This window comes from Stylophora pistillata, chromosome 12, assembly GCF_964205215.1.
Source record: "Stylophora pistillata chromosome 12, jaStyPist1.2, whole genome shotgun sequence".
Classification (NCBI taxonomy): Eukaryota; Metazoa; Cnidaria; class Anthozoa; order Scleractinia; family Pocilloporidae; genus Stylophora; species Stylophora pistillata.
In genome coordinates this window covers 20,217,640-20,244,577 of record NC_142530.1, presented here as the reverse complement: position 1 = coordinate 20,244,577, position 26,938 = coordinate 20,217,640, and the positions used below count along the sequence as shown (strand labels likewise).

General features: G+C 39.2%; 1 protein-coding gene across 12 annotated transcripts in view; it reads left to right on the top strand.

The window, feature by feature from the left end:
- LOC111327524 (uncharacterized) overlaps positions 1-26,938 on the top strand; it is a 100,086-nt gene that overhangs the window by 28,262 nt on the left and 44,886 nt on the right. For 9 of the 12 annotated variants that reach the window (XR_015993823.1, XM_088740599.1, XM_088740604.1 and 6 more), the window contains 57 exons: positions 34-159; positions 326-442; positions 1,014-1,139; positions 1,227-1,343; positions 1,820-1,945; positions 2,034-2,159; positions 2,251-2,376; positions 2,458-2,562; positions 3,005-3,130; positions 3,486-3,611; positions 3,887-3,997; positions 4,615-4,740; positions 4,926-5,051; positions 5,609-5,734; positions 5,837-5,962; positions 6,247-6,372; positions 6,618-6,734; positions 6,804-6,929; positions 7,019-7,144; positions 7,308-7,433; positions 7,917-8,042; positions 8,162-8,281; positions 8,419-8,544; positions 8,642-8,767; positions 8,938-9,063; positions 9,913-10,038; positions 10,130-10,255; positions 12,055-12,180; positions 12,879-12,995; positions 13,135-13,260; positions 14,042-14,167; positions 14,377-14,502; positions 14,876-14,986; positions 15,625-15,747; positions 15,865-15,984; positions 16,156-16,281; positions 16,455-16,580; positions 16,951-17,076; positions 17,596-17,721; positions 17,985-18,110; positions 18,260-18,382; positions 18,996-19,121; positions 19,409-19,531; positions 19,716-19,835; positions 20,092-20,217; positions 20,733-20,858; positions 20,939-21,055; positions 21,653-21,775; positions 22,411-22,533; positions 23,980-24,102; positions 24,374-24,493; positions 24,721-24,846; positions 25,437-25,562; positions 25,718-25,843; positions 26,004-26,129; positions 26,449-26,568; positions 26,659-26,784. Coding sequence is in view for 11 of the 12 variants with exons in the window: in XM_088740599.1 (XP_088596725.1) it covers positions 34-159; positions 326-442; positions 1,014-1,139; positions 1,227-1,343; positions 1,820-1,945; positions 2,034-2,159; positions 2,251-2,376; positions 2,458-2,562; positions 3,005-3,130; positions 3,486-3,611; positions 3,887-3,997; positions 4,615-4,740; positions 4,926-5,051; positions 5,609-5,734; positions 5,837-5,962; positions 6,247-6,372; positions 6,618-6,734; positions 6,804-6,929; positions 7,019-7,144; positions 7,308-7,433; positions 7,917-8,042; positions 8,162-8,281; positions 8,419-8,544; positions 8,642-8,767; positions 8,938-9,063; positions 9,913-10,038; positions 10,130-10,255; positions 12,055-12,180; positions 12,879-12,995; positions 13,135-13,260; positions 14,042-14,167; positions 14,377-14,502; positions 14,876-14,986; positions 15,625-15,747; positions 15,865-15,984; positions 16,156-16,281; positions 16,455-16,580; positions 16,951-17,076; positions 17,596-17,721; positions 17,985-18,110; positions 18,260-18,382; positions 18,996-19,121; positions 19,409-19,531; positions 19,716-19,835; positions 20,092-20,217; positions 20,733-20,858; positions 20,939-21,055; positions 21,653-21,775; positions 22,411-22,533; positions 23,980-24,102; positions 24,374-24,493; positions 24,721-24,846; positions 25,437-25,562; positions 25,718-25,843; positions 26,004-26,129; positions 26,449-26,568; positions 26,659-26,784 (7,038 nt within the window). In the remaining variant the exon portion in view is untranslated. The remainder of the gene's footprint in view (positions 1-33; positions 160-325; positions 443-1,013; positions 1,140-1,226; positions 1,344-1,819; positions 1,946-2,033; positions 2,160-2,250; positions 2,377-2,457; positions 2,563-3,004; positions 3,131-3,485; positions 3,612-3,886; positions 3,998-4,614; positions 4,741-4,925; positions 5,052-5,608; positions 5,735-5,836; positions 5,963-6,246; positions 6,373-6,617; positions 6,735-6,803; positions 6,930-7,018; positions 7,145-7,307; positions 7,434-7,916; positions 8,043-8,161; positions 8,282-8,418; positions 8,545-8,641; positions 8,768-8,937; positions 9,064-9,912; positions 10,039-10,129; positions 10,256-12,054; positions 12,181-12,878; positions 12,996-13,134; positions 13,261-14,041; positions 14,168-14,376; positions 14,503-14,875; positions 14,987-15,624; positions 15,748-15,864; positions 15,985-16,155; positions 16,282-16,454; positions 16,581-16,950; positions 17,077-17,595; positions 17,722-17,984; positions 18,111-18,259; positions 18,383-18,995; positions 19,122-19,408; positions 19,532-19,715; positions 19,836-20,091; positions 20,218-20,732; positions 20,859-20,938; positions 21,056-21,652; positions 21,776-22,410; positions 22,534-23,979; positions 24,103-24,373; positions 24,494-24,720; positions 24,847-25,436; positions 25,563-25,717; positions 25,844-26,003; positions 26,130-26,448; positions 26,569-26,658; positions 26,785-26,938) is intronic. The other 3 variants (XM_088740600.1, XM_088740605.1, XM_088740601.1) reach the window with 3 other exon arrangements.

Below are 26,938 nucleotides of genomic sequence, written 5' to 3'. Positions count from 1 at the left end.
GCCGCTTCAGTTCGTTTTTGTCATCCTTCCCAGATATTGACGAGTGTAAACGACCTGGAAACAACGACTGCGACACAAATGCACTGTGTACTAATACCGAAGGCTCGTACGTGTGTCGCTGCTTTAGAGGTTTTAGCGGAGATGGTAAAATATGTGAAGGTAAGACATTGTCCTCTCTTCGTTATTCTTTGTTTCATTTATACTAAACCTAATGACTATTTTTGAACAAAAGAAAATTACAAAACCGTTGAAATAACATTGATTTTTTTAAATAAGCACTGTTTTTTTGATAAGTATAATTGATGAAAAACATTTCTTCATACAGAGATAGAAGATATTGTTTGCGATCCACCCTGTACCGGAAAGAAAGTTTGTCAAAATTACATAGGATTTCCAGAATGTGTGTGTGCAGATGGCTTCAGCGGGGAAGACTTTTGCACAGGTAAACTGGACTAGCCAAAGCGCACATACAGTAATACGTAAATGATACCCAGCAACTTGAAAGAGCTTTGTAGCGGTATTTTGCGTTATTTATCTGTGAAGTGCTGATTAGCCTCAAACCTGAAGACGACTTCTAAATTTTGGGTTGGTGAGATAGATCAACGCATAGAGAATACACCAATGACAAAAAAAGCAGCCGTTTGAATCAATTCAAATTATGTATTTCAAAAATGATGTCCAAACCGTTATACAACTCCTTCCAAAAGTAATTTTTGACTTTGCTTCACTGGAATCGTGCAGACAAGATCATTTGTTATCCTTTCGAAAAAGCAAGTTTGCGCCTATGTTTAATGGAGTCCTTTCCTTTTGCTCGCTAATTTTCAACTACTCAAGTACCTAGACGAAAGGTCTTAAATAACTATCTACACCTAGTTAACTACTTGTTGTGATAATTATGGTATATCACTATACTACTGCCAAGAAGGCAACCAAGATATCAGCACAAAATAAAGCCAGGAATGAAACACCCCTTCAAATCACGGTTTAATTCTGAAGTGTCGTTGCTATCCTAGATATCGATGAATGTGCCGATAAGGACCGAAATGAGTGTGATCCAAACGCTCTTTGCACTAACACTGAAGGGTCTTACGTATGTCGCTGTCTAAGGGGATATGAAGGGGACGGCAGAAATTGCACAGGTTCGTGGTGTTTGTGTCACAGAGTGAATCCATCGTTGGTTACTCTTTAAGCATCTTGTTTACCGCATACATTTGCATATATTTTAGCAGTAACTCCTGGCTGTTCTCCGTCATGTGGCACAAATGCCTTTTGTCAAGAAAGTGGTGAATTTTCTTTCTGTGATTGTAAAGCTGGTTACTTGGGTGACGGATATAACTGCAGTGGTAAGTTTCTAATATTGCTGAGAAGATAATAACGTTCTTTGTACCGCTTTATTTCCTAAGAATTGCACCTTTGATTAGGTTTCGGAAGAACTACGTACCCAAAATTTACGAGTTGATAAGTTTCAGTGCAATTAGAAAAAATTCCGGCGGGATCTCGACAACCGACTTCTTTCAGACCGTCAGTTGCAGACCAGTCTCATTGCAATGCCACCTTGTCAAGTATCAATAGTGGAAACACCTTCTGATACCTTCGTCGTTTTTGTTTTCTTGTGTTTAGATTATATGCCAAACTATCATACGATGTAGATTGGTTTATTAATAAAAGACTCCGGCACAACTCCATTAACAGCATTGTTTTTTTTTTTTTTGTTCTTTTTTCAGAAACAACAAACATCATAGCGTTCGTGTTCTCCTTCTTTTCTTATCAACTGAATAAGGTTTTTACGTGATTAAATTGACTTTGTTTCTCCCTTTAGACGTTGACGAGTGTACAAGTTTTAATTTAAATAGCTGTGACGTGAACGCCCTGTGCACAAACACTGAGGGTTCTCACATTTGCCGCTGTTTAAGGGGCTACATCGGAGATGGAAGAACCTGTACAGGTATAAATCTATGACCACACACTTTGCCCAAAGTATATTTTAGTGGTAGTTATCCCTTTGGCCTTTATAGTCGTTATTCCATTTCCAGATGTCGACGAATGCGCCAACAAAGATCAAAACGATTGTAGTCCGAAGTCTCTTTGTACTAACACTGAAGGCTCCTATGTCTGTCGCTGTCTAAAAGGCTATAATGGAGATGGAAGAAATTGCTCAGGTCAGCAAAATATCAAGTTGGAGGATGGTTTAATTTGTGAGATTCCATAATTTCTCTTTTACCCAAAATAACGCCATTTACCAATTTACAGACGCCGACGAATGTATTGATGAAGACAACAACGAGTGTCATCCAAACGCCCTTTGTACTAACACAGAAGGATCTTACGTTTGTCGCTGTTTGAGAGGATATGAAGGAGATGGAAAAAACTGCACAGGTACGTACACCTTTATCCTCTAACCGTTTTATTATTGAGTATTTGATCCTTACGATAACTCGATATTTATTTCATACTCAGCCATTGTACCAACCTGTTCTCCATCTTGTGGGCTAAACGCCCTGTGTCAGGGAGGAGAATGTGTCTGTAATATTGGTTTCAAAGGTGACGGATACAATTGCTCAGGTATGAGTCAAGAAGAGAATTTCGACTTCATTAGCTCAAGAGTGAGTAAACTGAGAATTCGGAACATAAGATCAACTTCGGTAATTATTAATTTCTGGTCAATTCATGTAAAACACGTGTCTAAAAGACGTTTGCTGCTTAATGAAGTGATTGTTAAACAAAAAGTCGCAATCCTGATTGCTTCAATATTCACCTCGTCTTACGCGACTTCGTCAGCCGAACTGCAGTCCGAGGGAGAACTTGTTCGCTGTCTAGTATAGTATACTAGTATAGTATACTGTCCCAACACTTTAAGCAATCAGTAGACCTCAGATGAGCTGAGGAAATTCTGAAAAATGGCTTACACGTTAACACTCAAAAATTGTTGGTTTCTGATATCAATGCATGTCCGACAAATCATCTTAAAGCTAAGTAAAGTTTTCTTTTTATTGGTTTTCTCTAGATGAGGATGAGTGTGCTTCACCGGCAACCAACGCATGTGACCCAACCTCTTTGTGCACCAACACAGACGGCTCGTATATATGCCGCTGTTTAAAGGGCTATGCAGGGGATGGAAGGACATGCACAGGTACCAATTAAGACGACAAAAAATTTCTTTAGATATTTCTTTGGAAACTTTAGTTTATCAAAGTTCCTCAGTGGAAGGACAACAATTATACAAACGCTCTTCGACTTACAATTGGTGGGAAAACCGAGGTGATAAATAATAAAGGCCTCAGCATTGGTTTCAAAATGAACTCAATGCGTCGGTTCCATTAAAAAAGAGAGATGAAGTTTTGTTATTTATCTCAAGGCGCCGATCGCATGCTATTGTGAGATAACTAGTGATCTGCTCAACGACGCCCCTCTGATCTTGTCAACATAAGCATACCTGATGCGTTAACAATTCTGGGTATTTAAAGTATTTTTTTCTCTGCATATAGACGTAGATGAATGCGGAGGTGCTGCGAATAACGATTGCGATCCCAACGCTTTGTGCACCAACACGAAAGGATCATATGTGTGTCGCTGCTTCAAGGGTTTCAAAGGAGATGGTAAAACTTGTACAGGTAGGGTACTCACCTTAATCTTTTATTGTAACGTTAACGATCTGATTAGCGACTCATCTAGCCGCTGTACCTCTTCGTTATCAGCAGTCGTTTACAAAGTTCCCTCTTCTCTTTTCGCTATCTGTTTGTTGGAAATAGTAGAGTGAATTATGAAGAAATTTTTTATCTTCTTTTTTTTAGTTTAGGGTAATTTGCAATTACAACGCACTTATACTGAGTTAACGTATTTTTCGTATTCCTATTGTGTAATGAATTTTCTTATTACCCTACTGCAGAAGAGTTTTCTTGCGACCCACCTTGTGGTGAGAATAAAGTTTGTCAGAATTTTACTGGCGTAGCCGAATGCGTGTGTGTAGATGGTTTTACAGGAGAAGATAATTGCACAGGTAAACCCTACGCTATATCTCCGTAAAACTATAACCAGAAAAGACTTTTAGTAACATAATTACATTCGAGTTCGATACACAAACAAAAAGGACAAAGTGTATTTGAAGTACAAGCGAAATATTTTTTAGCTTAAAAAATGAAAGTATGGTTAGTTGCGTACATAAGATGAGATACATACAGAACATTGGAAACTATTAACATGGTATAATTAACAATTATTCCACGAGCGCGCGTTGGATATGAGATGATAGATAGCCAACGAGGCGCGTAGCGCCGAGTTGGCTATAATTATCTCATATCCAACAAGCGCGAGTGGAATAATTGTTTTATTAAAAACGTGAAGTTAAATTATTAAATTTTATTGAATTTTTAACTCCCTTTTAATTTTAAGCTGACACGTACGCTTCCCATATTTGTAGATTATGGTATATTGGCTGATATACCATAATGGCTAAGCCAATAAAAAGTCTTGAATTGCATTATCCAATAATCTAGTTTTTAATAATCTTATTTATATCTACATAATCTGTTTAAACCCTGGCAAGTTACGTTGTATATCATTCTTTTTTAGTGACTTAATGATTAAATTTTCTGATCTTTCTTCGCTTTGGAATAGATATCGATGAATGTGTTAGTGCAGATAGTAACGACTGTGGCCCTCTTTCCTTTTGCACCAACACCGAGGGATCTTATGTATGTCGCTGTCTTAGAGGGTACGAAGGGGATGGCGAACGTTGTATAGGTATATTTTGTTATAGTTGTTTTGAATTATTTTTCAAGTATTGAATCCAATCCCCAATCACTTGACCCGGTAAGTGAAGCTAGCCTATCGATTTTGTGCAACCTGTTCAACTGTACAGTCGGTCCTTGCCGAACTATAGCCCTCAGAGTAACTGATAAATCATTTAATTTTTTTCTTGGCAACAGATGTAGATGAATGTGCAACTACTGATGGTAACGATTGTGACCCCAATGCCCTATGCACCAACACTGAGGGATCTTACGTCTGCCGCTGTATTCAAGGATATGAGGGAGATGGAGTGAACTGCACTGGTCGGTTATAATATTGTTACTTTGTTGCTAAATTAGATACAATGAAATATATGAAGTTCATATATTTATCACTGATTTATCACTGATTTATCACTTTCACGGGTTTATTACGAATCAACTTAACGGCCTGCTCCCAGTTTGCTTGTTAGCTCAATTGGTAGAGCGCTGCACTAGTATCGCAGAGGTCAGTGGTTCGAGTCCCGTACAGGCCTGATTTTTTTCAGGTCTGATTTTCGCTATTGCTTAAATAGCGCTATCTACTGCGAGGATCGTGCATCATACGTATTTGTTGATAAACTTAAAAAAAAAGCATTTCATGCAGGAAGATCTTCTGACATAGGCTAAGGGAGCTCTCTGTCCGGGGATTTGAAAACAAAAAAAACAAAAAACACCATTGAACATGCTTGGCTATTATCTTGATTCATCATGTCTTTTTGATTTGCTTAACATTAGAATACACTGTTTCAAAAATTTGACGAACATATTAATCTAAACTACTCAAACTATTTCCGATGAAATGTTAACTTACGCGACCCTTTTTACGATATCACCGGCAGATACTGACGAGTGTACAAGGCCTGAATTAAATGGATGTGATGCCAATGCTTTGTGTACCAATACTGAAGGCTCTTACGTCTGTCGCTGTCTCCGAGGTTACGAAGGCGATGGAAGATCTTGCTCTGGTGAATATTTTTTCTTGGCCACAGATTATTTATTGAAGTTAAATTGCTTTGTCCATTAAAATAAAAGCATCACGTTTTTATTTTGTGGATTCACCGTTACAGATTCCGATGAATGCGAGAATTCTGAAACAAACAATTGCCATTTGAACGCCTTGTGCACTAACACTGAGGGCTCCTATGTTTGCCGCTGTCTTAGAGGTTATAGGGGAGATGGCACGAGTTGTACAGGTACAATGTACACTGTTGGCTTAGTATGATTTGTGCTGATATATTATGTATTGGGGAGAGGACTCATGCAACTGAATGGAGCTTGAAACTGTAACAAAATATCTGTTTGCAGTTGGATACTCACGACGTCTACTGATACGTCTAGGTGGGGGGCCTACCTTAGGGCGTTTGAAACTGTTTGCCAAACATAAGACACTCTCTGGTCAAAATTGGCTACTATTTATCTTTGGGCTATCGTGGTATAACGTAAGAATTTGAAGCAATCCTCGCTTATGATGTTGTAGATGTTGACGAATGTGCGAATGTTGAAACCAACGAGTGTGACTCCAACGCTCTGTGTACGAACACTGAAGGATCCTTTGTCTGTCGCTGTTTCAAAGGATATGAAGGGGACGGCAGAAATTGCACAGGTACTGATAACAACTAAGTTACCTCGAACAACCGAATTGGGGTAAATATTCTGTAAGAACAACAAATTTTTATTTTTTCAAAGCTAAACTGAGTTAAGATCTCGGATCTAGTGGTCTATTCATAACTTTGGTTGATGCATTGATCGTCTAACGACCCATACATCAAGGTTACGCATGGTTGTCTAGGACTTTGATTCTGCCTTACCCTGGCAATGGACTTAAGGACCTTCAACATTTGTTTCCAGCTTCTGAGTTGTTGGTTTGTGACCCACCATGTGGGAGGAACGCATTTTGTCAGAATAGCAGTGGAGTTCCTGATTGTACATGCCAGGAAGGTTACACTGGTGAAGGAGACTGTGAAGGTACAATCTGATTTGAATAAACTCTCTTTAATGCCAGTGCATTGTATGATTTTTTCATTATCTTTTTAGACATTGATGAATGTGCAAATGAAATTGAAAATAACTGTGATCGTAACGCCCTGTGTACGAACATCGACGGTTCGTACGTCTGTCGCTGTCTGCGGGGCTACGAAGGTGATGGCAGAGAATGCAAAGGTAAAGACGGGTGTCACTCAATCACTTTTGTGTGATCAACTTGACTTCTTGAATTGAGTTTGTTCCCGCTTTTTGTTTAATCGCTGCAGATGTTGATGAGTGCGCAAGTCCTGAGAATAACGACTGTCATTCCAACGCACTTTGCACTAATACTGGAGGTTCTTATGTCTGCCGCTGTCTAAGAGGGTATAGTGGTGATGGGAAAAATTGCACAGGTAAATCTTGTCTCAAGAAGAGTGGAACGCGCAATATTCTTGGCCTTATGATTCTCAAAAGTGAACACGTGATATTATGGTATATGTAAAGAAATCGCGTTGTTCAAACTTTGAGGTAATAGTTGTGAGAAATTCGATTTAGACTTATTTTCTTTGTTCTTAGACATTGATGAGTGTACAATTCCCGAAAGAAACGAATGTGATCCCAACGCCTTGTGCACTAACATCGAGGGTTCTTACGTCTGTAGTTGTGTCAGGGGGTTTACTGGAGACGGAAGAAACTGTTCAGGTAAAGTAATCTGCTCGAAATGTACAATAGTACGTGTATGTGAATCAATGAAGGAGCCGTGGTGCTATATTAAAGAGCTATTGCGAGGAATTAGACTTTGTTTCTGATGATCAGTGCTGGACCCTCTGTCGGAAAATCGCAGTTCTTCCCCCAAGGAGCACAAAAGATCAATAGATGAATTGTGCAGAGATACCCTGTAATATGGTAGGGAGTAGGTGTGGAAGGTGGCAGTGGATTAATTGCGGTTCACAAGCATCCCATGCATCAAGAATAGCAATACTTTTATGCTCTGTAAACTTGGGAAGAGCTTTACTGGAGTGGGCCACTTGGACGTGTGTGTAAATCTCTAATTGTTTACTCGCCTGAAGAGTAAAAGATGGAGAGAAAATAAGACCTATGTAGAGATAGATTTAGAATGTTAGAAAATGTGAAGCAATGGCTTATTGGAATCTTTTATTTGAAAAGGATTTTTCGTATGTCTAGATATTGATGAATGTGGGGATCCTGACACCAACGAATGTGACCCCAACGCTCTTTGTACCAACACTGAAGGATCCTACGTCTGTCGTTGCCTAAGAGGATATAAGGGAGATGGCAAAAATTGCACAGGTATTGCAAAATAATTTCATGGAGTTCATTTGTATTCAAGGGATAGCGAATTATTGCAGAAATTATCTCTAGGGTGGAAACTTTCTTGTTTGATTTGAAAGACATTTTTATTTTTGCAGAAATTGAAGAGATAGTTTGTGATCCGCCGTGCAGTAAAAACGCAGTGTGTAAAACCAGCGGTAGAGTTGCTGAATGCATATGTTTGGATGGTTTTACCGGTGAAGATAATAACTGTACAGGTATTGGCGTTTATAAAGCTTGACCCCAACAGCATTCATTATTATGTAATTTCCCCTCTTCTACAATTTGGTAGAGCCAGAGGTTTGTAATTAACCATAAGTTGCCATCAACATTTATTTTCATGTATTTTTTTCAGACATAAATGAATGTGCACGTAACGATGACAACAAGTGTGACGTCAATGCCCTCTGCACCAACACAGAAGGATCTTACGTTTGTCGCTGTTTTCAAGGTTACAGGGGTGACGGGCGGTTTTGCATAGGTATGTTAGGGTGTTAATCATTGAAATCATTACTTACTGTAACTTCAAGAACCTCTTATCCAACGATCGCCCAAACTTAATCTTTTTACTAAAATAGACGTCGACGAGTGTAATTCTACTGAAGCAAACCAGTGTGATCCAGGCGCCTTATGCATCAACACAGATGGATCCTATACTTGTCGATGTCAGAGAGGATATATTGGAGATGGAAAAAACTGTACAGGTGAACGGTACTCAGATAGTAAACAGATCATGACTTATCGATGGGATTATATGTGTGTTGTTGTAAGGGAGGATTTTGCTCGTAATAGAAAGATGGTGGAGTAGCTTTTTTCGGAGGTATGCTTAACTTAGCTTTGTTATGAAAATAAAAACAGTGTCCTTTGTCAACAGATGTCGATGAATGTGTGACTCCTCAGTCAAATGAGTGTGATACCAACGCCATATGTACCAACACTGAAGGATCCTATGTCTGTCGATGTCGTAAAGGCTATGTGGGTGACGGAAGAAACTGCACAGGTATTCAGGGACAGCATGTTACAGAATTTTTTTTTTTAGATTTTGAACTCAATTATCCTAAATTTTAGTATATATCAACAAAGTTGAAGTGGTAAATTGGCCACCGTAACGATTACAAAAGCTGACGTTTCGAGCGTTAGCCCTTCGTCGGAGCGAAGGGCTAACGCTCGAAACGTCAGCTTTTGTAATCGTTACGGTGGCCAATTTACCACTTCAACTTTGTTGATATATCCAAATTATTTCGTTACTCCCACCGACGCAGCCCCAAACAGTTTCTTTCGAAACTATTAGCCTAAATTTTAGTACTCTGTGTTTACGAACTCCTAAACTTATCAACCTTTCGGGCCAAAATGTAACGATCATGTAAATAAGGACGCCTCTCATTTGTGTGTGGCTAACTGGGAGATCACCTGCGAGTTGAGATGTGTATCAACTTTTCACTGTTAAAAATAATAGCGATCACCTGGGATTGACTCAAATATTCAGCGCTCATAATTTAAAAGCATTATGCGAAAAGTCTCCCTCAGAGTTTAAAAGCTAAATTACTAGACTCAATAGACATCCACCTCTACAAGACCAATTTTGTAAATAGAAGAAGAAAGATGGTAAATTTTTATCGATTTCCAAAAACTTATTCATTGAGTTATCGGATGAGAAGACCTGAACAGCCTCGTCTGACAACTGGATAGTGACCAACTAGTGTGCAGACATGAGGCTATGACAACATCCGCAGACACCACCACGCTATTAGGATTCATAGGACTCATTATGCTGAAGCGACAAAAGCAAGTCGTTTTCTTTTTGTCTTAGCACTGTCAATTTGTGTTTATCAATGTCATTCACTTAAAGATACTGACGAGTGTGCAAGTCCAGAATCAAATGAATGTAACTCTAACGCCATTTGCACCAACACTGAAGGATCCTATGTCTGTCGTTGTAAAAGGGGATTTTTTGGAGACGGTGTGAATTGCACAGGTAAAGTTATCAGTTTAAGGGCTTATTTCCATGATCTTCTCTCTACCAATATGCGTGGATTCCTTTTGGTTAAACATTTTTTGCATTTTAGATACTGACGAATGTAAAAGTCCGGACTCAAATCAGTGTGACCCCAAAGCTATTTGTACTAACACCGACGGGTCTTACATCTGCCGTTGTGTCAAAGGTTATATGGGAGATGGCCTAAACTGTGCAGGTAATAATCTTCTCAAATCTTAGGGTCAACGCTACCGCTAAACAAAAATTTTACTGTAGGTTTGTTTTACTTGAGATAGAATGAATATATGAAGTTCATATATTTTGAACTGCGGTATTAGATACGTATGATGCACGATCCTCGCAGTAGATAGCGCTATTTATGCAATAGCGAAAATCAGACCTGAAAAAAATCAGGCCTGTACGGGACTCGAACCACTGACCTCTGCGATACTAGTGCAGCGCTCTGCCAATTGAGCTAACAAGCCAACTGGGAGCAGGCCGTTAAGTTGATTCGTAATAAACCCGTGAAAGTGATAAATATTTGACAATGAAAAACTGCGATAAAATATTATAAAGCATGACACGACGTTTCGACGTTTCCAGAACGTCATTATCAAGTAAACTAAAATAATAAAATCGAGCATACATATAATGAAGCGGTGAATAAATTACAAAACGTTAAAAGCTAAACAAAGAGTTTAGCCCTAATGGAATCGCTCTGGGTGTTTAAATTGGGCCTTATTGTTCTTATGTACAACATTTCATAAACAAGACAATCCCATTTCGTGCTGCATTTTTTAAGCATTCTAAACTGGCTCTCATTGAGTAAGTCAATGTTCCCATGGGCATCTCTCAGGTGGCGACCAATGGCAGAGTATCGATGATCAGCAATGCGTTGAAACAGATGGCGCGTCGTATATCCGCTTTTATATATCCGTCGTATATCCGTTTATTCACCGCTTCATTATATGTATGCTCGATTTTATTATTTTAGTTTACTTGATAATGACGTTCTGGAAACGTCGAAACGTCGTGTCATGCTTTATAATATTTTATCGCAGCTTTTCATTGTCAAATGTTTTACCAAAGTGATAAATAAGATAGAATGAATATATGAAGTTAATCAACTTAACGGCCTGCTCCCAGTTGGCTTGTTAGCTCAATTGGCAAAGCGCTGCACTAGTATAGCAGAGGTCAGTGGTTCGAGTCCCGTACAGGCCTGATTTTTTTCAGGTCTGATTTTCGCTATTGCATAAATAGCGCTATCTACTGCGAGGATCGTGCATCATACGTATCTAATACCGCAGTTCAAAATATATGAACTTCATATATTCATTCTATCTCATTTATCACTTTCACGGGTTTATTACGAATATACTTAACGGCCTGCTCCCAGTTGGCTTGTTAGCTCAATTGGCAGAGCGCTGCACTAGTATCGCAGAGGTCAGTGGTTCGAGTCCCGTACAGGCCTGATTTTTTTCAGGTCTGATTTTCGCTATTGCATAAATAGCGCTATCTACTGCGAGGATCGTGCATCATACGTATTTGTTTTACTTATTTCGAGGCTAGGAATAGGTTATGCTTTAGTTATAAAGACGCTGTTGTAAAACATCATCCTCGAACTCAGTATGCTACAAATTTTTGAAAATGCCAGTATAACATCCTTTAACTATTTTACACTATAAATTTAGATCTAAGGTATTTATAGAATATCCATTTTTGCACATTGGTAATAAAATTTATTCTTTTTACATATCGACGAATGTTCCAGCCCTGAAAATAACGGGTGTGACTCCACTGCTCTCTAAAGTAACTACCTTGCACCATGAATGTACATGTAGATCCAGGGTGTTCATATCATATCCATTATGGAATTCAGTTTTATGTTACTTTTTTTTAGATCGACGAATGCTCCAGTTTAGGCTAGCCGTGTGTATCATATGTCAAAAATCTCTTTCCTGATGTTCAATTGATGTTTATTTACGACTGCTCAAAAGGACTTTTATATAATTTTAGATATCGACGAATGCAACAATCCTGAATTAAATGAATGCGATCCCAACGCTCTGTGTACCAACACTGAGGGATCGTATGTCTGTCGCTGCAACAGTGGATATCAGGGCGATGGTATAAATTGCACAGGTGAAAACAAAGCTAAAGGATTTGTAAGCGTTAAAACCTATTTTTAATCATAATTATTTTTAATCATAATTATTTTTAATCATAATTATTTTTCATCATAATTATTTTTAATAATAATTATTTTTAATCATAATTATTTTTAATCATAATTATTTTTAATCAGAATTATTTTTAATCAGAATTATTTTTAACCAGAATTATTTTTAATCAGAATTATTTTTAATCAGAATTATTTTTAATCAGAATTATTTTTAATCATAATTATTTTTAATCATAATTATTTCTAATCATAATTATTTTTAATCATAATTATTTTTAATCAGAAGTGTATTCTGTGCATGGTTAGGAGGAGACGCGGTAGCGGTCCTGTAGCAAGGGTAGGGGCAAGAGGTCTGGTCCCGAGGCTTATCGGGGTCCTTCCGTGTTTCTTCTTGGCATGATACATCGCCCCTCTGCACCCTAGAGTATGGATGCGTATCTTTAAAATGTCGAGGGAAAGCTGGAGAAGAAGAAAAGAGTTACGAAAGGGCTGCTTGAAGTGAACTAGGATGCAGCAATACTCCATATCCCCTGTGCCTTACAATTCGTAAGAAGCTCCCGCGTGTAATTTGGCCGCTAGATTCATAAGATCGAGTTCAAAATAAAAGCAAGATAAAGATAGTTCGTTTAAATGAGTTCATTGCAATTTTAAATTTCAGTCGTAGTACCTGGTTGTTCTCCATCTTGCGGTCCAAACGCATTTTGTCAGGACAGCGATGGATTTTCTAAATGCGTATGCAATGCTGGTTTCCAGGGAGACGGTTTTAACTGTACTGGTAAATTAAATTTTTATGGTACTTTTTGACTTAAGCAATTTTTATGTTTGCCTGTTAGCCTCCTTGCCGCTTCTTTTGTCATTTGAAATGCAATGTTTTTTTGCAATGAATGAGTCATTTTTCTTTACCGTTGCTGCAGATCTGGATGAGTGCGAGAATTCTGATCTTAACGAATGCGATTCCAACGCTCTCTGTACAAATGCGGAAGGTTTCTACATCTGCCGTTGTCTTAGAGGATATGAGGGAGATGGTAGATTTTGCGAAGGTGCGATCATACTTCTTAATGTTCCTATCTTCCCGTTTTTAGCGTCAAACCAGTAACAGAGCTACATGTACGTGGTTTTATAGAGGGGTTTTAATTGGATGTCTTAATTGTACAGGCGGTTGTTGTCATATATCAGTCCTAAAGCGTAAGAAATCTTGCTAATCTATCAGATCTTTACTTTGACCTCGACTTCCACAGCATGAGCTGATTGAGAGTATGATAAAGTACTTCCCCTGGGAGAGATACTTGTCCATGTTATATAACCTACCAAACCTTTTTTTAGTTCTCTTGACAACGTACTGGGTTCCTATCAATATTCCTTAGTGGGGTCAGGTACGATGAAAGTTAAGTGGCTTGCCCTAACAATAACACACGAAGGAGTCTTATCCTAGAACTTTCGACTCGGGGTATACCAGTGTAGGGCAGTTTCCAATTGAGTGTCGGAAGCAATCCAGTAACGCTTTGAATTTGTAAAACTTCGCTTTGTTGTCCAGAAAACTCTCGTTTCCTTCTCAACCAATCAGATTCAAAGCTAAAACCTATCGCCATTTGACCACTCGCGTTTTACCGCGTTTCATGCACTTTTCCTCTTTTTGCCTTGAATTCTCATCGGCGAACGATGATGACGACCTCCGATCCGATTGGCTGTTTTGATTTCTTTGGTTTTGGTTTTTTTTCGAAACTCAATTGAAAACTTCCTTAAAGCCGGGACAAATCACCAAGTAACCACTGCTCGCACAGACATTGCTAGCGTTTCTGATGATATCATTTGGAAACGCAGATATTGATGAATGTGTGGCTGCTGAGTCAAATGACTGTGGAGGTAATGCCCTGTGCACCAACACAAACGGATCATACTCTTGCCGCTGTTTAGTTGGTTACCAAGGAGACGGCGTGAACTGCACAGGTGATAGTCTACTCTCTGTTGAAAGCATTATTCCATCAATAATACTGTTCCATGAAAAAAGCTGAGCATTTATTTTGTGGACATACATCCTGTAAGAACTGTAAAACGTCCTTCATTGTCGCTTTATTTATGGTTACCGCAAGTTAAGAACTAGGATTTAGCCAGGAAGTGTTGTCACTAGTCTTACAGGTTTCTGCATTTTTGTGTAGATATTGACGAGTGTCTTACAAACGATACCAACGAATGCGACCCCAATGCGTTGTGCACTAACACTGAAGGATCCTATATCTGTCGCTGCCTCGCTGGATACATTGGGGACGGAAGACGTTGTAAAGGTGAATAAATTTAATACCCGGAACTTGCAAAGAAGAATTGCAATTCCTGGTTCTGTTCAGTCGAAATAATTAACTTAAATATGTTGTTACTGATTTTCTCTGTGAGATCGCGCATTGGGAATAGTAACTGACATCCAAAAGGTTTGTAAAACTACCAAATTGACTGATGAAATGTGGCTCCACGCTGGTCCTGTGTGGCGTCTGTTTTGGCGTCTGTTTTGGCTCTGCTACGCAGGGCGGAATGTAAAGAAGTAGTCTTAAAATATCATCTAGGAAACTGCCCCGTCACACCTCAAAGTTCAAGTGAGCTTTTTCTCTCTTACTTCAGTGTCTATGCCTTGATTCCGATTATTTAGTTTTTTTTTCGCCCTAGTTCAAGGATGTGATCCGAAATGCGGCGATAATTCTGACTGCGTGGATGATGATTTCTTTCCTTACTGTTTATGTTCAAACGGATACACTGGGGATGGCTACAATTGCACAGGTTCAATTCTTATACAATGATTATTGCTTTTATTACATGAAAAGACAGTCCTGAGGTAAATCCAAGTGCTTTAATGGGTTCTTAATTGGTCCATACTTTGCCACACGGATCGTTTCCACAGAAACGGTCGTAAGCCGTGTATTTTAAAAGCGAAAGCCGGAAATTTAAACGAACAAGTTTGGCCTAAATGCCATTTAATAAACTACTGACCAACCTTACGTACTCGAGCCGTACGAGGGAATACTTGCCTTCAATTGTTTTTGTACGGACCCTGCTGCGCTCAGTCCGTACTGTCACGACATCGTGCCTTATTTCCCAGTACGGCCCACGTGCTCGGTTAGTAAGAAGTTGATCTCTTTGATCTCAAAAGCCTGTAAATCTCATAATGATTGCTCTGCCAATTTTTTTTTTTTTTTTTAGCACTGAGTTTCTTTAGAGCAATTGGAGAATCGTGTTTGTCTAAACTCGGTGAAATTAATTGCCATTTGTTGGAATATGTACATTCTTATTTTATTTCATGTAAATTATCGTTCTGTAGTCTTACATTACTTCCTCATTAGGAGAAGACCTTCACCGGAACACGCTTTCTACCAGGCAGGAAGCTATAAGAGGATAAATGGATGTCTTTTTTCCCACAGATGTAAACGAATGTGAACAAGGAGAGAACGTTTGTCATGTCAATGCCCTGTGTTCCAACACCCAAGGAAGCTATGTGTGTCAGTGCAAGCCAGGTTTTAATGGCGATGGCAGGACTTGTGAAGGTATACCAACATGTTTTCGTTAAAAATGGCCGGGTTGAAGCCGTAAGGGTAAGCACATTATTTGTAAATTACTCTCAGCCACCCGTCCCCAATTTATGAGTAAACTTTTTTAAATAGATGTTGACGAATGTGCGGAGAATGATACATGCATTGCCAATGAAGTGTGCGTGAACACGATTGGATCCTATTCGTGTAGCTGCGCCCCTGGGTACACTGGTGGGGAAGGGAACTGTCAAGGTAACCAGCTTGCTATCAGAATTTTAAATTTAGATTATGCCTATGTGAAATCCCTTTGTAACACCGAAATTGCGTTCTGCAGACAACATTTGCCGGTAACATCTGCCCTCCTGAGGCTTGTATTTCCCTTCGGGTAGCACTTAACAGCTTTTTAAAATCTCCTGCTTGTAGATATTGATGAATGTGAAAGTTCTGACAGAAATGAATGTGATTCCAATGCTCTTTGTATCAACGCTGACGGATCTTACAGTTGTCGCTGCTTTGGGGGATATGAAGGCGACGGTAGAAATTGCACAGGTTAAGTCGTACTTTGGTTTTATTGTTGTGTTGTCGACTTAGATATCTTTATTTTTGCTTACTTAAAAGAATCTGAACTATACATTTGGCCCTACAAGGGTATAGGGTGTATAAGAATACATTTACCTCTAATTTGGAAATTCCACGTCAACCTTTACTTTTATTGATTGCAGATACTGATGAATGTGCAAGTCCTGAAACGAACGAATGCAATGGTAACGCTCTATGTTCAAACACAGAAGGTTCATACAACTGCCGTTGTCTTAGTGGTTATCGAGGCGATGGGAGAAACTGCACCGGTAAAAACTATGTGCCTGTAGCTTTAATTGTGTGTCAAGAAAGGGTAGTTTTGCAAACGAAATGACAACCTGGCACATTTAGGCGTGACTTTTGTCAAGCAAGCTACTTTCTCCTCAAGACCTCTGTTTGAACAGAAAGTCACGGTTAACGTTAGTACCGTTTGCAAACTCTTAAGTCAAAATCGAACACGGAAGGTTCCTTATGGTAGGACTGACGCCGTAAAGCGACCGCCGACAAAAAGACCATTAGACTGATTGATTGCATAATATTCCCAGTAAAGATCGCAAAAAATGCAGTATATTACCAAAGTCCAGTTATTTTTGTGCTAGTGTTGCTATTAAATGTCCGTGTCCTTGTTCCTAATAACAGATATAAACGAATGTGGAAATGCGGAAACAAATGAGTGTGACATTAAAGCTCAGTGTTCAAACACAGAGGGTTCGTATAATTGTCGATGTCTTGGTGGATATCAGGGTGATGGTAAAAATTGTTCAGGTACAGGATTTCTTTACCACTCTATCTATGCTTCTTATTTATTCGTTATTTTGTTGTCATTAGAAAAAGTAAAACTGTCGCACTCTCTTTATGTAAGTTCTTGCGTTGGATCTCATGGGAATGATATTCGTCCTGATCAGGGGTGTAGCAACAATATTTCAATGGGGAGGGGTCACTTTGTGTCACATCAAGGGTACCTACCTGACTGCCATGTTGACATCCACAAATTCACCCTTTATGCCTCCTCCTGAATTAGAAGGATCGTGTGTTCAAGACATTGAAAACAAAGCCATCTCCCCATTGGTGGTCGTTAGGACCCAACCGTACTGGTTAACACTTGCATACTTGCTGGATGAACATTTGTATTAAGGTATCTTGTCGCTTTTTCTCACGATCCAGATATTTTAAAAAAGTAGCGACACTCATCAAAAAGTGAGAAAATGTTATCTACAAATTTGAAATGTACAGTATACAAGTACTTCTACATCTCTAGTTTTCATTGCTTGTCCTTCATTGTAGATATCAATGAATGTGCGAGCCCTGAAACAAATGAGTGCCACTCTAATGCAGCATGTAACAACACTGATGGGTCGTTTGTTTGTCGTTGTCTCGATGGATACCAAGGCGACGGTAAAGCTTGTACAGGTAAACATTTTACCCTCGCACAAGTTTTGGTGGGTTGGGTTTTCTTCTATTCAACAAATCTTACGTGACCAGAAAAAACAAGCGCGTGGAAAACTAGTCTTTGCATTTGCTCACGTCAGCACCGTACACACATGGGCAAATGGTGGACGCTGAATTGACCAATCAGAGCACGCGCTTTACTTTGGTTATGTTATAATTAAACACATCTTTCATTTTAGCCACTTCCATTCAGTGGGCGACATACTTTCTGGTTTCTATTTTAGATATTAATGAATGCGAAAATCCCGCGGCCAGCGGATGTCATCCCAGTGCCGTGTGCACAAACACCGAGGGCTCTTACACGTGTCGGTGTTTAGTAGGATATCTGGGTGATGGCAAGAATTGCAAAGGTAAATGCTTCTTTCACATTTTTTATTTATGAACTGCATTAAGTCGAATTTAGCTTATGGTAATTTACCACTTTGATCTAACATACTCTATTCAGGATACTTAGTTGGCAACACACATCCGACGCGTCTTTGTCCTTGTACTTTCGCAGATCGTGACGAGTGTGCAGAGAAGAACGACACATGCGCAGCCAATGAAGACTGTGTTAATACGATTGGATCGTACACCTGCAACTGCTCCCCGGGGTATACAGGAGAAGCTGGCAATTGTCAAGGTAAAAAAAAGTTGTACTTTGATTATAAAATTGCAATATTTGCTTCTGAGACATTTGCAAAAGAAGAGTTGCTGTGCAAATCTCAGAACGCCTTCATTTAGTCTGACTTTCTTTCTTCGTAGTGTGCTCTTCTGTATATATATCTTATTAACCAAGCGCGAGGGCCGTACTGGGAGAATATCGGCCCGAGGTCTTGACAGTACGGACCGAGCGTAGCGAGGTCCGTACAAAAAAGACCGAGGGCCGATATTCTTCCAGTACGGTCCCTAGCAAGCTTGGTTAATAAGAGATTTATTATACGACTGAAGTTCAAAGGGACACAAATCCGGTATCATTCGGGACCATTTGGGAAAGTGCCCGGTCCAATACTGAGAGAATATTGACCGGCAATAGAGCATTTGATTGGTTGATTTTCGTTACTGGCCCTCTGACTGCCCGAGTCGTGTAATTTTCCATGTTATTGAGCTACTGTCTGTATGACTCAGCAGTTACTCCATTTTGTATAAACCATTCTATGCATGTAAATAATTGTTTGCTGCCTATATAACCTCTGTACAGCTGGATCCAACAGAAAGATCGTAATGCCGATGAATTCTTTTGAAAACTTTTTCAGATATAAATGAGTGTTCGAGCCCTGAAATGAATGACTGTGATTCCAATGCACTATGCAACAACACCGATGGATCCTACCTTTGTAGCTGTCGTGGTGGATATCAGGGAGATGGTAGAATCTGCAATGGCAAGTCTTCTGCCCTCATGATTTTTCTTGACAGCTTAACTAAAAAGATTGACTCTCTTGTATTTGAAGTTAGGATGATAATATTGGTTATCATTGTCTAGCGTGAACACTTGGTCGACTAAAAACATCCTTGAACGAATTTCATTCCTAAAATGAGACAGCAATCCTGCCAGTCAACTATCCTTGTCAATTATTCTCATAACAACTTAAGCACAAGGGTTCTTTCCACTGGAAATTGTCAGCAGGCGATATCATGTAAGGTATATTTTCTTTGTTCTCTGGTACAGACGTCGACGAATGCGAAAATGGCGAGAACTCTTGCGATGTTAATGGAAATTGTTCTAACACCCTGGGAAGTTATATGTGCAGATGCAAACAAGGTTTTAATGGTGATGGCCAGACATGCCGAGGTAAAAATATTTATAAGGTGAACTATATTAAACCTATACAATTGAACTTTGTAAAATGGATTTATTTGTTATATATTGACGGAACTTAAAATTCATGCACTGAATTGAGAGGTCTTAAGGTAACTTAAGCGTATTTTCCTTGTCTTGCACTAACCGTCATCCTTCCTTATTTCTCCTTTAACAGATATTGATGAATGCGCAGAGAAAGATGCGTGTGGCGCCAATGAGAAATGTGTGAACACAGTTGGTTCTTTCTCCTGCAGTTGTGCCCCTGGGTATGCTGGAGAGGCAGGAAATTGTCAAGGTAACTTGTTTGTTGTGATAAGTAGATAGTGGAATAAACATTGTTTGGTACTTAAGGATAGAATGCTTTCTTCGTCAAGCAGAAAAAAAAAATTAATACATCTACAAAAAAAGTAACAATTTTCTGAAAGGTACACTTTATGCTGGGAAGGTATATATGCACTAAAGCAAAGCTAGTAAGATATGGAGAGTACTATTGTCTCAGTAGCTCCGTTCCTAAGATGAGAGTGAAACCAAATATTTTCTTCTATTTGCAGATGTTGACGAGTGTGCAAACCCTAACACGAACGATTGTGATCGCAAAGCGCTGTGTAACAACACTGACGGGTCGTACTTCTGTCGCTGTCTCAGTGGCTATCGGGGCAATGGAAGAAACTGCACAGGTACAGACTTCACAGCCATGAGAAAAAAAAAGACACCAATACTAGAGTACTATGAAGGATAAGGAAACAATACCTATGCAATATACCATGCATAGGCACAGAGAATACTACATTTGATTGGGATGATAAAAGGCTTTTAAGCAAAACATCTTTATTTTAGCAGCTACTGGGGACACTGTATGATATTTAAAAAAAAAAAAAGAGGTTAATTTTCTTCAGATTGCTTGGAAAAGGTTTGATTTTGTGGGAATAAAGCCGATATCTAATAGGGACAATAGAGGAGTTCAACCTGGAAATTCCGAGAAACAAATTTAGTTGGGAATATGAATTGTGCATTTGAACAAGGGACTTCCAAATTTTTAAAACCGGTGCTTTAAAAATCAATTAGCCTCCCCGCCGTCGCCACATATGAATTATGCTTTGCTGGTTCCATTGTAATCTCAGCAATTATGTTCAACACGTCTCAGGGCCGAAGATGAGCAAGTGGTAATTTCCCTTACACTCTTGCTTTTCAGACATCGATGAGTGTGCCTCTGATGACACAAATGATTGCCATACAAATGCTGTTTGCAACAATGCTAATGGGTCCTTTGTCTGTGGATGCAAACCTGGATACCAGGGAGATGGAAGGAATTGTACAGGTGAATTTTTGCCTTGATAATTTTCATTGTCGTGATCAAGTATGGGTAATCACCAAGTCTTGATTTTCTAAATATTACAGCTGTGGTCACTGGATGTGTACCAATTTGTGGTGCAAACGCGAGCTGCCTGGAAACTGGTGCGCGTCCTTTGTGCGAATGCAATCCTGGATTCGAGGGTGATGGCTATGTGTGTGCAGGTTAGCATCTGTTGACGGTCCTTACCAAACTTTAGCAACAACAACATACATCTTATTAGATATTTTGTTCTGTGGTATCGCTGAGTATTTTTACGAGTTGTGCCGTATTTTGACCAGCCCTACGGGCTGGTCAAAATACAAACAACGAGTTTGTATATCGCGTGATATTTGTACTCGTCTCGCGCGTTATTTGTACTCTATGAAGCACATTTGGATAATAAAAAGTTTTATTCACTCAACATAAATCAATCAAATCAGATTATACTGATTCTTTGATTTTACAATATTGTCGATTCATTAATATTAGTTACTGGTATTAAAATAGTAAACTAGGAAGCCTAGAAAAAAAAAGATATTCCTGTTAGCTACATAATGACACAATCGCAGATTTAAAGTTCTTTTTTTAAACCATGTGCCTTTTTATAATACCATTTTGAGGTTGGTCCAGGCATCAACGCACTCTGAGAGCAATCGGATAGCAATACTATGGATCCCCGCTGTATATCGAACATTAAATGTACTCCTTTAATGCGCGTGGGTGTTATTCACAAGTTAAAGTTGGATCATTTATCAGAAATTTCTCCATACATGTTCTAGATATCAATGAATGTGGTAATGGGCTAAATTCTTGTCACGTGAATTCAGAATGCACTAACACCCCAGGAAGTTACGTTTGTCGGTGCGTTCAGGGATTTTTTGGTGATGGTCATACATGCGCAGGTATTTTTTCTCATCCTTTCCTATTGGACACGTACACTCAGTAAGAACCAAGGAACCAGGAGATCTTAATTTGTTTTTTTGCTCTTGTAATCATATTAATCTACCTTAAGTATTTGATCTGTCATACAAAGTCGGTGGCTTCCTCTTGCTTCAAGTCCATAATAAGTTCAGGTAAATATTATTCCTTGCGAAATCTCTCCCTCTGTCTTTAAGAAAATTACTTTGTGTCTGTAAATAGACCAAATGGAGATCTAAATCTAGTAAAAAGTAAAAGCAAAATGCAGTCGAGCACTTCTTGTGAATAAAACGCAAATGGACGTCCGCATAGAAAAGGAATAGTGAGCACTAGAGAGCTAGGTTTCAATGCCTAAGTCTATTTTTGTAAGTGATAAAACTTAAAAACCAGAAACTAGGAGCTGCAGATACCAGGAAAGACAGATACCAAAACGAAAGACACAAACAAAACGTAAAAAATAGATCAGAAAGGTTTGAGAAGGTCGAAGGGTGAGGAAGATTACATTGGATTGCTGAACAAATTGGCAGACTTAACAGGTTACATATTTTTAAAGATGCACTCCAATTAAAGCAACTCTCAACATAACTGATCGACACTTCCATCACACCGCTCTTTACAGATCGTGACGAGTGCTCAGAAAACAATGGCACTTGCGCCGTTAATGAAAACTGTGTCAACACCGTCGGATCATACGCGTGTAATTGTGCCCCCGGATACAGTGGAGTGGCAGGGAATTGCCAAGGTTTGTTGTAACCCTTATTTTTTTGTCGTCCAGGACGCAGGACTCGCCCTGTCGTTGAGTTAAGCAATAAATCTTTTTCACGTAACATTTTACATTCATTTCATCAAAACTAACCCATCTGCTATTGATGTGAACCATTGCTTAGTATGGTATACTCTCAAAGATGGGACAACGCACACTTCATGCCGCTGTTAACATTTACCCGGAGGCCAGTATTTGAGTGGGCCCCTGTTGGGATGTTACCTTATGGAAATACGTTGTTAAGGACATTAGCCAGAAGGCTCATTTTTTGATTGATTATTGATTAGTTCACTAATTTCAGAATGATCTTAGATAGCCACATAGTTACAATGCTTATCTGTTTTTCTGTATTTCTATTGGTTTTGTAATCGGACCTTTCAGCGTCACCACGCGCATTTAAAAGGCAAATTTAGCGTCCCTTTAATCAGTTCGTCGTAAGTTTTGAATAGCCTTGGTAAACTTTCGCCCTTTCGTTTTCTCAACCTCTGGTACAAGCGGGACCGATATGTGAGTACCTTTGTAACTTTGTTTTTTCTTTTCCAGTCTTTTCAGTGTTGGGCAACAATATACAAACAAATATTGCAAAGATCTGTATAGATTTAAGATTTAAAGGCCAAATTCGTGCCAATTTGCGAGTCAGTGAACGCCCATCATTTAGATAGAACAATGGGCTGTTTATCAGTCATCAAAACTCTTTTAATTTGTTTCCAAACTTTTGTTCTGTTTCACTTGTATTGTTAATCTCGTTATAGACATTAGAACCCAGTATTTAACACGCGATTCTTTGATCATGTATTCCGCGGCTTTTCGTTAGATTGATAGAACTTCGTTGTATTGTTGTTTCAGTTTACGATCGATCGTTTGATAGATTGATTGACTGTCAGAATAATCGTTATTTTCGTCATTAATTGTGGTTCGTGGTCGATTGCCTTTCAAGAATAAAGATTCCTGCAAACAGTCAACTTTGGGTGGTCATTTCGATCAGTAAAATAGTCCCAAACACCTCGTTAACCGCGTTTTGGAGCGACACGCCCTTGAACTTGAGAATTCAGATTTTGGTCGCCGTAAACGCTACATACGTAGTGCCAGAAAAGTGAGCTTTCAGGGCCCAGTTGTATACAGGGTAGATAACGCTATCCAAAGGATAGATTGCCATCCAGCGGATAAGTGATAGCAAAACGTACTGCGCTGTCCACTGGAATAAAGATTTATCCAGTAGATAGGGTTATCCAACCTTCGTGCAATTAGGGCCAGGAGGAAAGATACTACGAACCGACCAGAACGGAGAGCATTAATCTGAAGAAGGAGTGATCCCGTCTCGCTTCTCCCACTTCTCGCTGTACACCTTGGCGTAAGTCGGGTAGAGAGTAAAAATGACTCTTTTCTTTATATCCCTGATTACATGATGACTAAAATTTCTTACAGACATCGACGAATGCCAAAATGGAAACAGCTCATGTGATGCAAACGCCTTGTGCTTCAACACGGATGGGAGCTACGTGTGTCGTTGCAACCTGGGTTTTGATGGCGACGGCCATTCATGTCTTGGTAACTGTTCTCCTTATTTTCAAGAGAGTAGTTATTAGATGTGTATGATAACATTAACAGGCTTGCTATTGCTGCATATACTTCGTAAGAAATTCAAAACCCATATTTACGGTGCAATTGTAGTAACGCAATGTTATTGACAAGTTGAGAGAAGGCAGTTTAAATGGAAAATAGGCCTTACGGTAAACAGATTTGATCCCTTATCAGTGTTTTTCGAAATGTATTTGCTGTACTGATCGCTTTTCACTCTTGGTTATACTTCCCCTAACAGATCGCGACGAATGTGCAAAGAACGACACATGTGCAGTTAATGAAAACTGTGTTAACACCGTAGGATCTTACACTTGCAATTGCGCTCTTGGGTACACTGGAGACGCAGGAAATTGCCAAGGTTATTTTCTTCTTAATTTAAAGGCGAATTGTGTGTTCGTCTTCCTTGTAAAATGGATTAAAAAGAAAGAAGGGAAAAATGTTAAAAGGTCACTTAAGTGATTTTATTTCTCGCTTTTCGTTCATTTCTGCGACTTCACGGAAATGCATTCGCCCGCCCACATATCACCAAGTTTATTTTGTTTGTATGAGCTCACCTTGAAATACTCGATTCATTCCCAATTACAGATATCGACGAATGTACAAGTCCAAAAACAAACGAGTGTGACCCGAACGCTCGGTGTACCAATAGTGAAGGTTCATATGTGTGTAGCTGTCGTAATGGATATCGGGGTGACGGAAACACCTGCATCGGTAAGTTCGTTTTTGCCCGTTTCCACTCAATACATTGACATCAATCATATGTCAGTCTTCTTCTCTCACATTCTTAGGGACGCGTTCTTGTTTTCTAAATGCAGTTATACGAAAGGGTTGCAATTATTATAAAATAGGTAAACCTTGGAATTCACCTCCATCACGTTTTTTGAAGTTCATTTTGAAGCTATCTACACGTGATCATCCATTAAAGTGACGATGCTGGGAACCTAGAACCAGAATACGCGATCAGATTTTCTATATTTGAGCATGTCAGAGTGACAAGCCACAGTTTATTTTTCTGCATGCACACTATACTACGTATGCGGAAGTATGTCCAGTGCACTTAATACGCAGTATTCGTCATATACCTAGGCCACTTAGGCTGTCGTTAACGCTTACTTAACCTCGCATTGCGATTCTTTCAATGTTATATGAGTATGAGTCGAAAAGAAACATGGAATTGATAAATCAGCAGTGACGAACGTTGTCAGATTTTTAGTGTAGTAAAACGGTAGAATTATTATAATTTCCAATCAAATCAGGATGAAAAGTGAATCATCTCATCAAATTTTTAATCACAAATGCAGACGTTGACGAGTGCGTACCTTCTGAATCAAATGAGTGTGATCCCAACGCTGTGTGCAATAATACAGACGGCTCATATGTCTGTCGCTGTGACATTGGATATAAAGGAGATGGGAGAGACTGCTCAGGTAAATATTTCCCCTAAAAAACAAAGGTAATGTTACGATTTGAGCCACATTTTGGAATTCTATCAGTGTAATCAGACCAATGGCATTTAGCTTCTTTTTCATTTTAAAAGAGTTCTTAGCTTTTTTGCTTTTATAATGTCGACCCTTGACTGCAGATATCGACGAATGTTTCAACCCTGAAACAAACCAATGCGCTCCTAACGCACTGTGCAGCAACAGCGAGGGATCTTACACCTGTGGCTGCAGAGAAGGATACAGAGGCGACGGGAAAAGTTGCACAGGTAAAGATTCCCTTACCCTTTGATTTGCAATCACTTTGTGACGTTTCTCAGTATTAATTTATCTCATCTTCTGCCGAGAAATTTTCTTCTCAGTGTTAAACGAAATGGGGAATCGCAATGATTGCACTAAGGATCTTCTCTTAACGTCATTTACACGTAGATATTGATGAATGCGAAAAACCCGACGCCAATGAGTGCGCTACAAACGCTGTATGCAACAATACTGAAGGATCCTATATCTGTCGCTGTCTTAGAGGGTATACAGGAGATGGAAGGACTTGTACAGGTGGGGATTTGCCAGTAAATGTTTACCTGTTGTCAAAATTTTCTCCACCTCGTACCATCTTCTATCCTTGTTTTCAAATCTAAAGCAATATAAAGTCATCTGCACGCTTGGATGCGTTATCTCCAATTTTGTTTTTGTCTTTCTGTGGACGTCGATGTCTACAGGCCAGGAAAGGCCCAGGCTTCTCTTTCTCCCCAGTTTATAGATCTACTTTTACTTGATTTAATTTGATTTTCAGTTCTTTTTATTATTATTATTATTATTATTATTATTATTATTTAAACCGTGACTTACCTCGAGTTTGTGCTTTCCTCCACAGATCTCGACGAATGTGCCCAAAATGACACCTGCGCAGCTAATGAAGTGTGCGTCAATGCGGCGGGTTCTTATACGTGCAGTTGCGCCCCTGGGTATGCTGGGGAGGCAGGAAGTTGTCAAGGTAACTATCTTAGTCTTCCTTATGTTTCTCGCTTATATTATTCACATTTAGAGGGCTTAAATTGGAAAGCATGATTTGTTCTAATTACAGACATCGACGAATGTACAAGTCCAGAAACAAACAAGTGTGATCCGAACGCGCGGTGTACCAACAGTGAAGGGTCTTATGTCTGTCGCTGTCGAGATGGATATCAGGGTGACGGCAGCACCTGCACAGGTTAATATGTTTTTGAATTTTTGAATTTCATTAATTTATATCAATATTAAGTCAGTCATTTTTACTCATTTTCAGTAACGAACATGTTCTTGTTCTCTTAGTGCAGTCAACCGAAAAGGTTTGCTTTTATTTCATCTAGCGATCTAAAAACTTG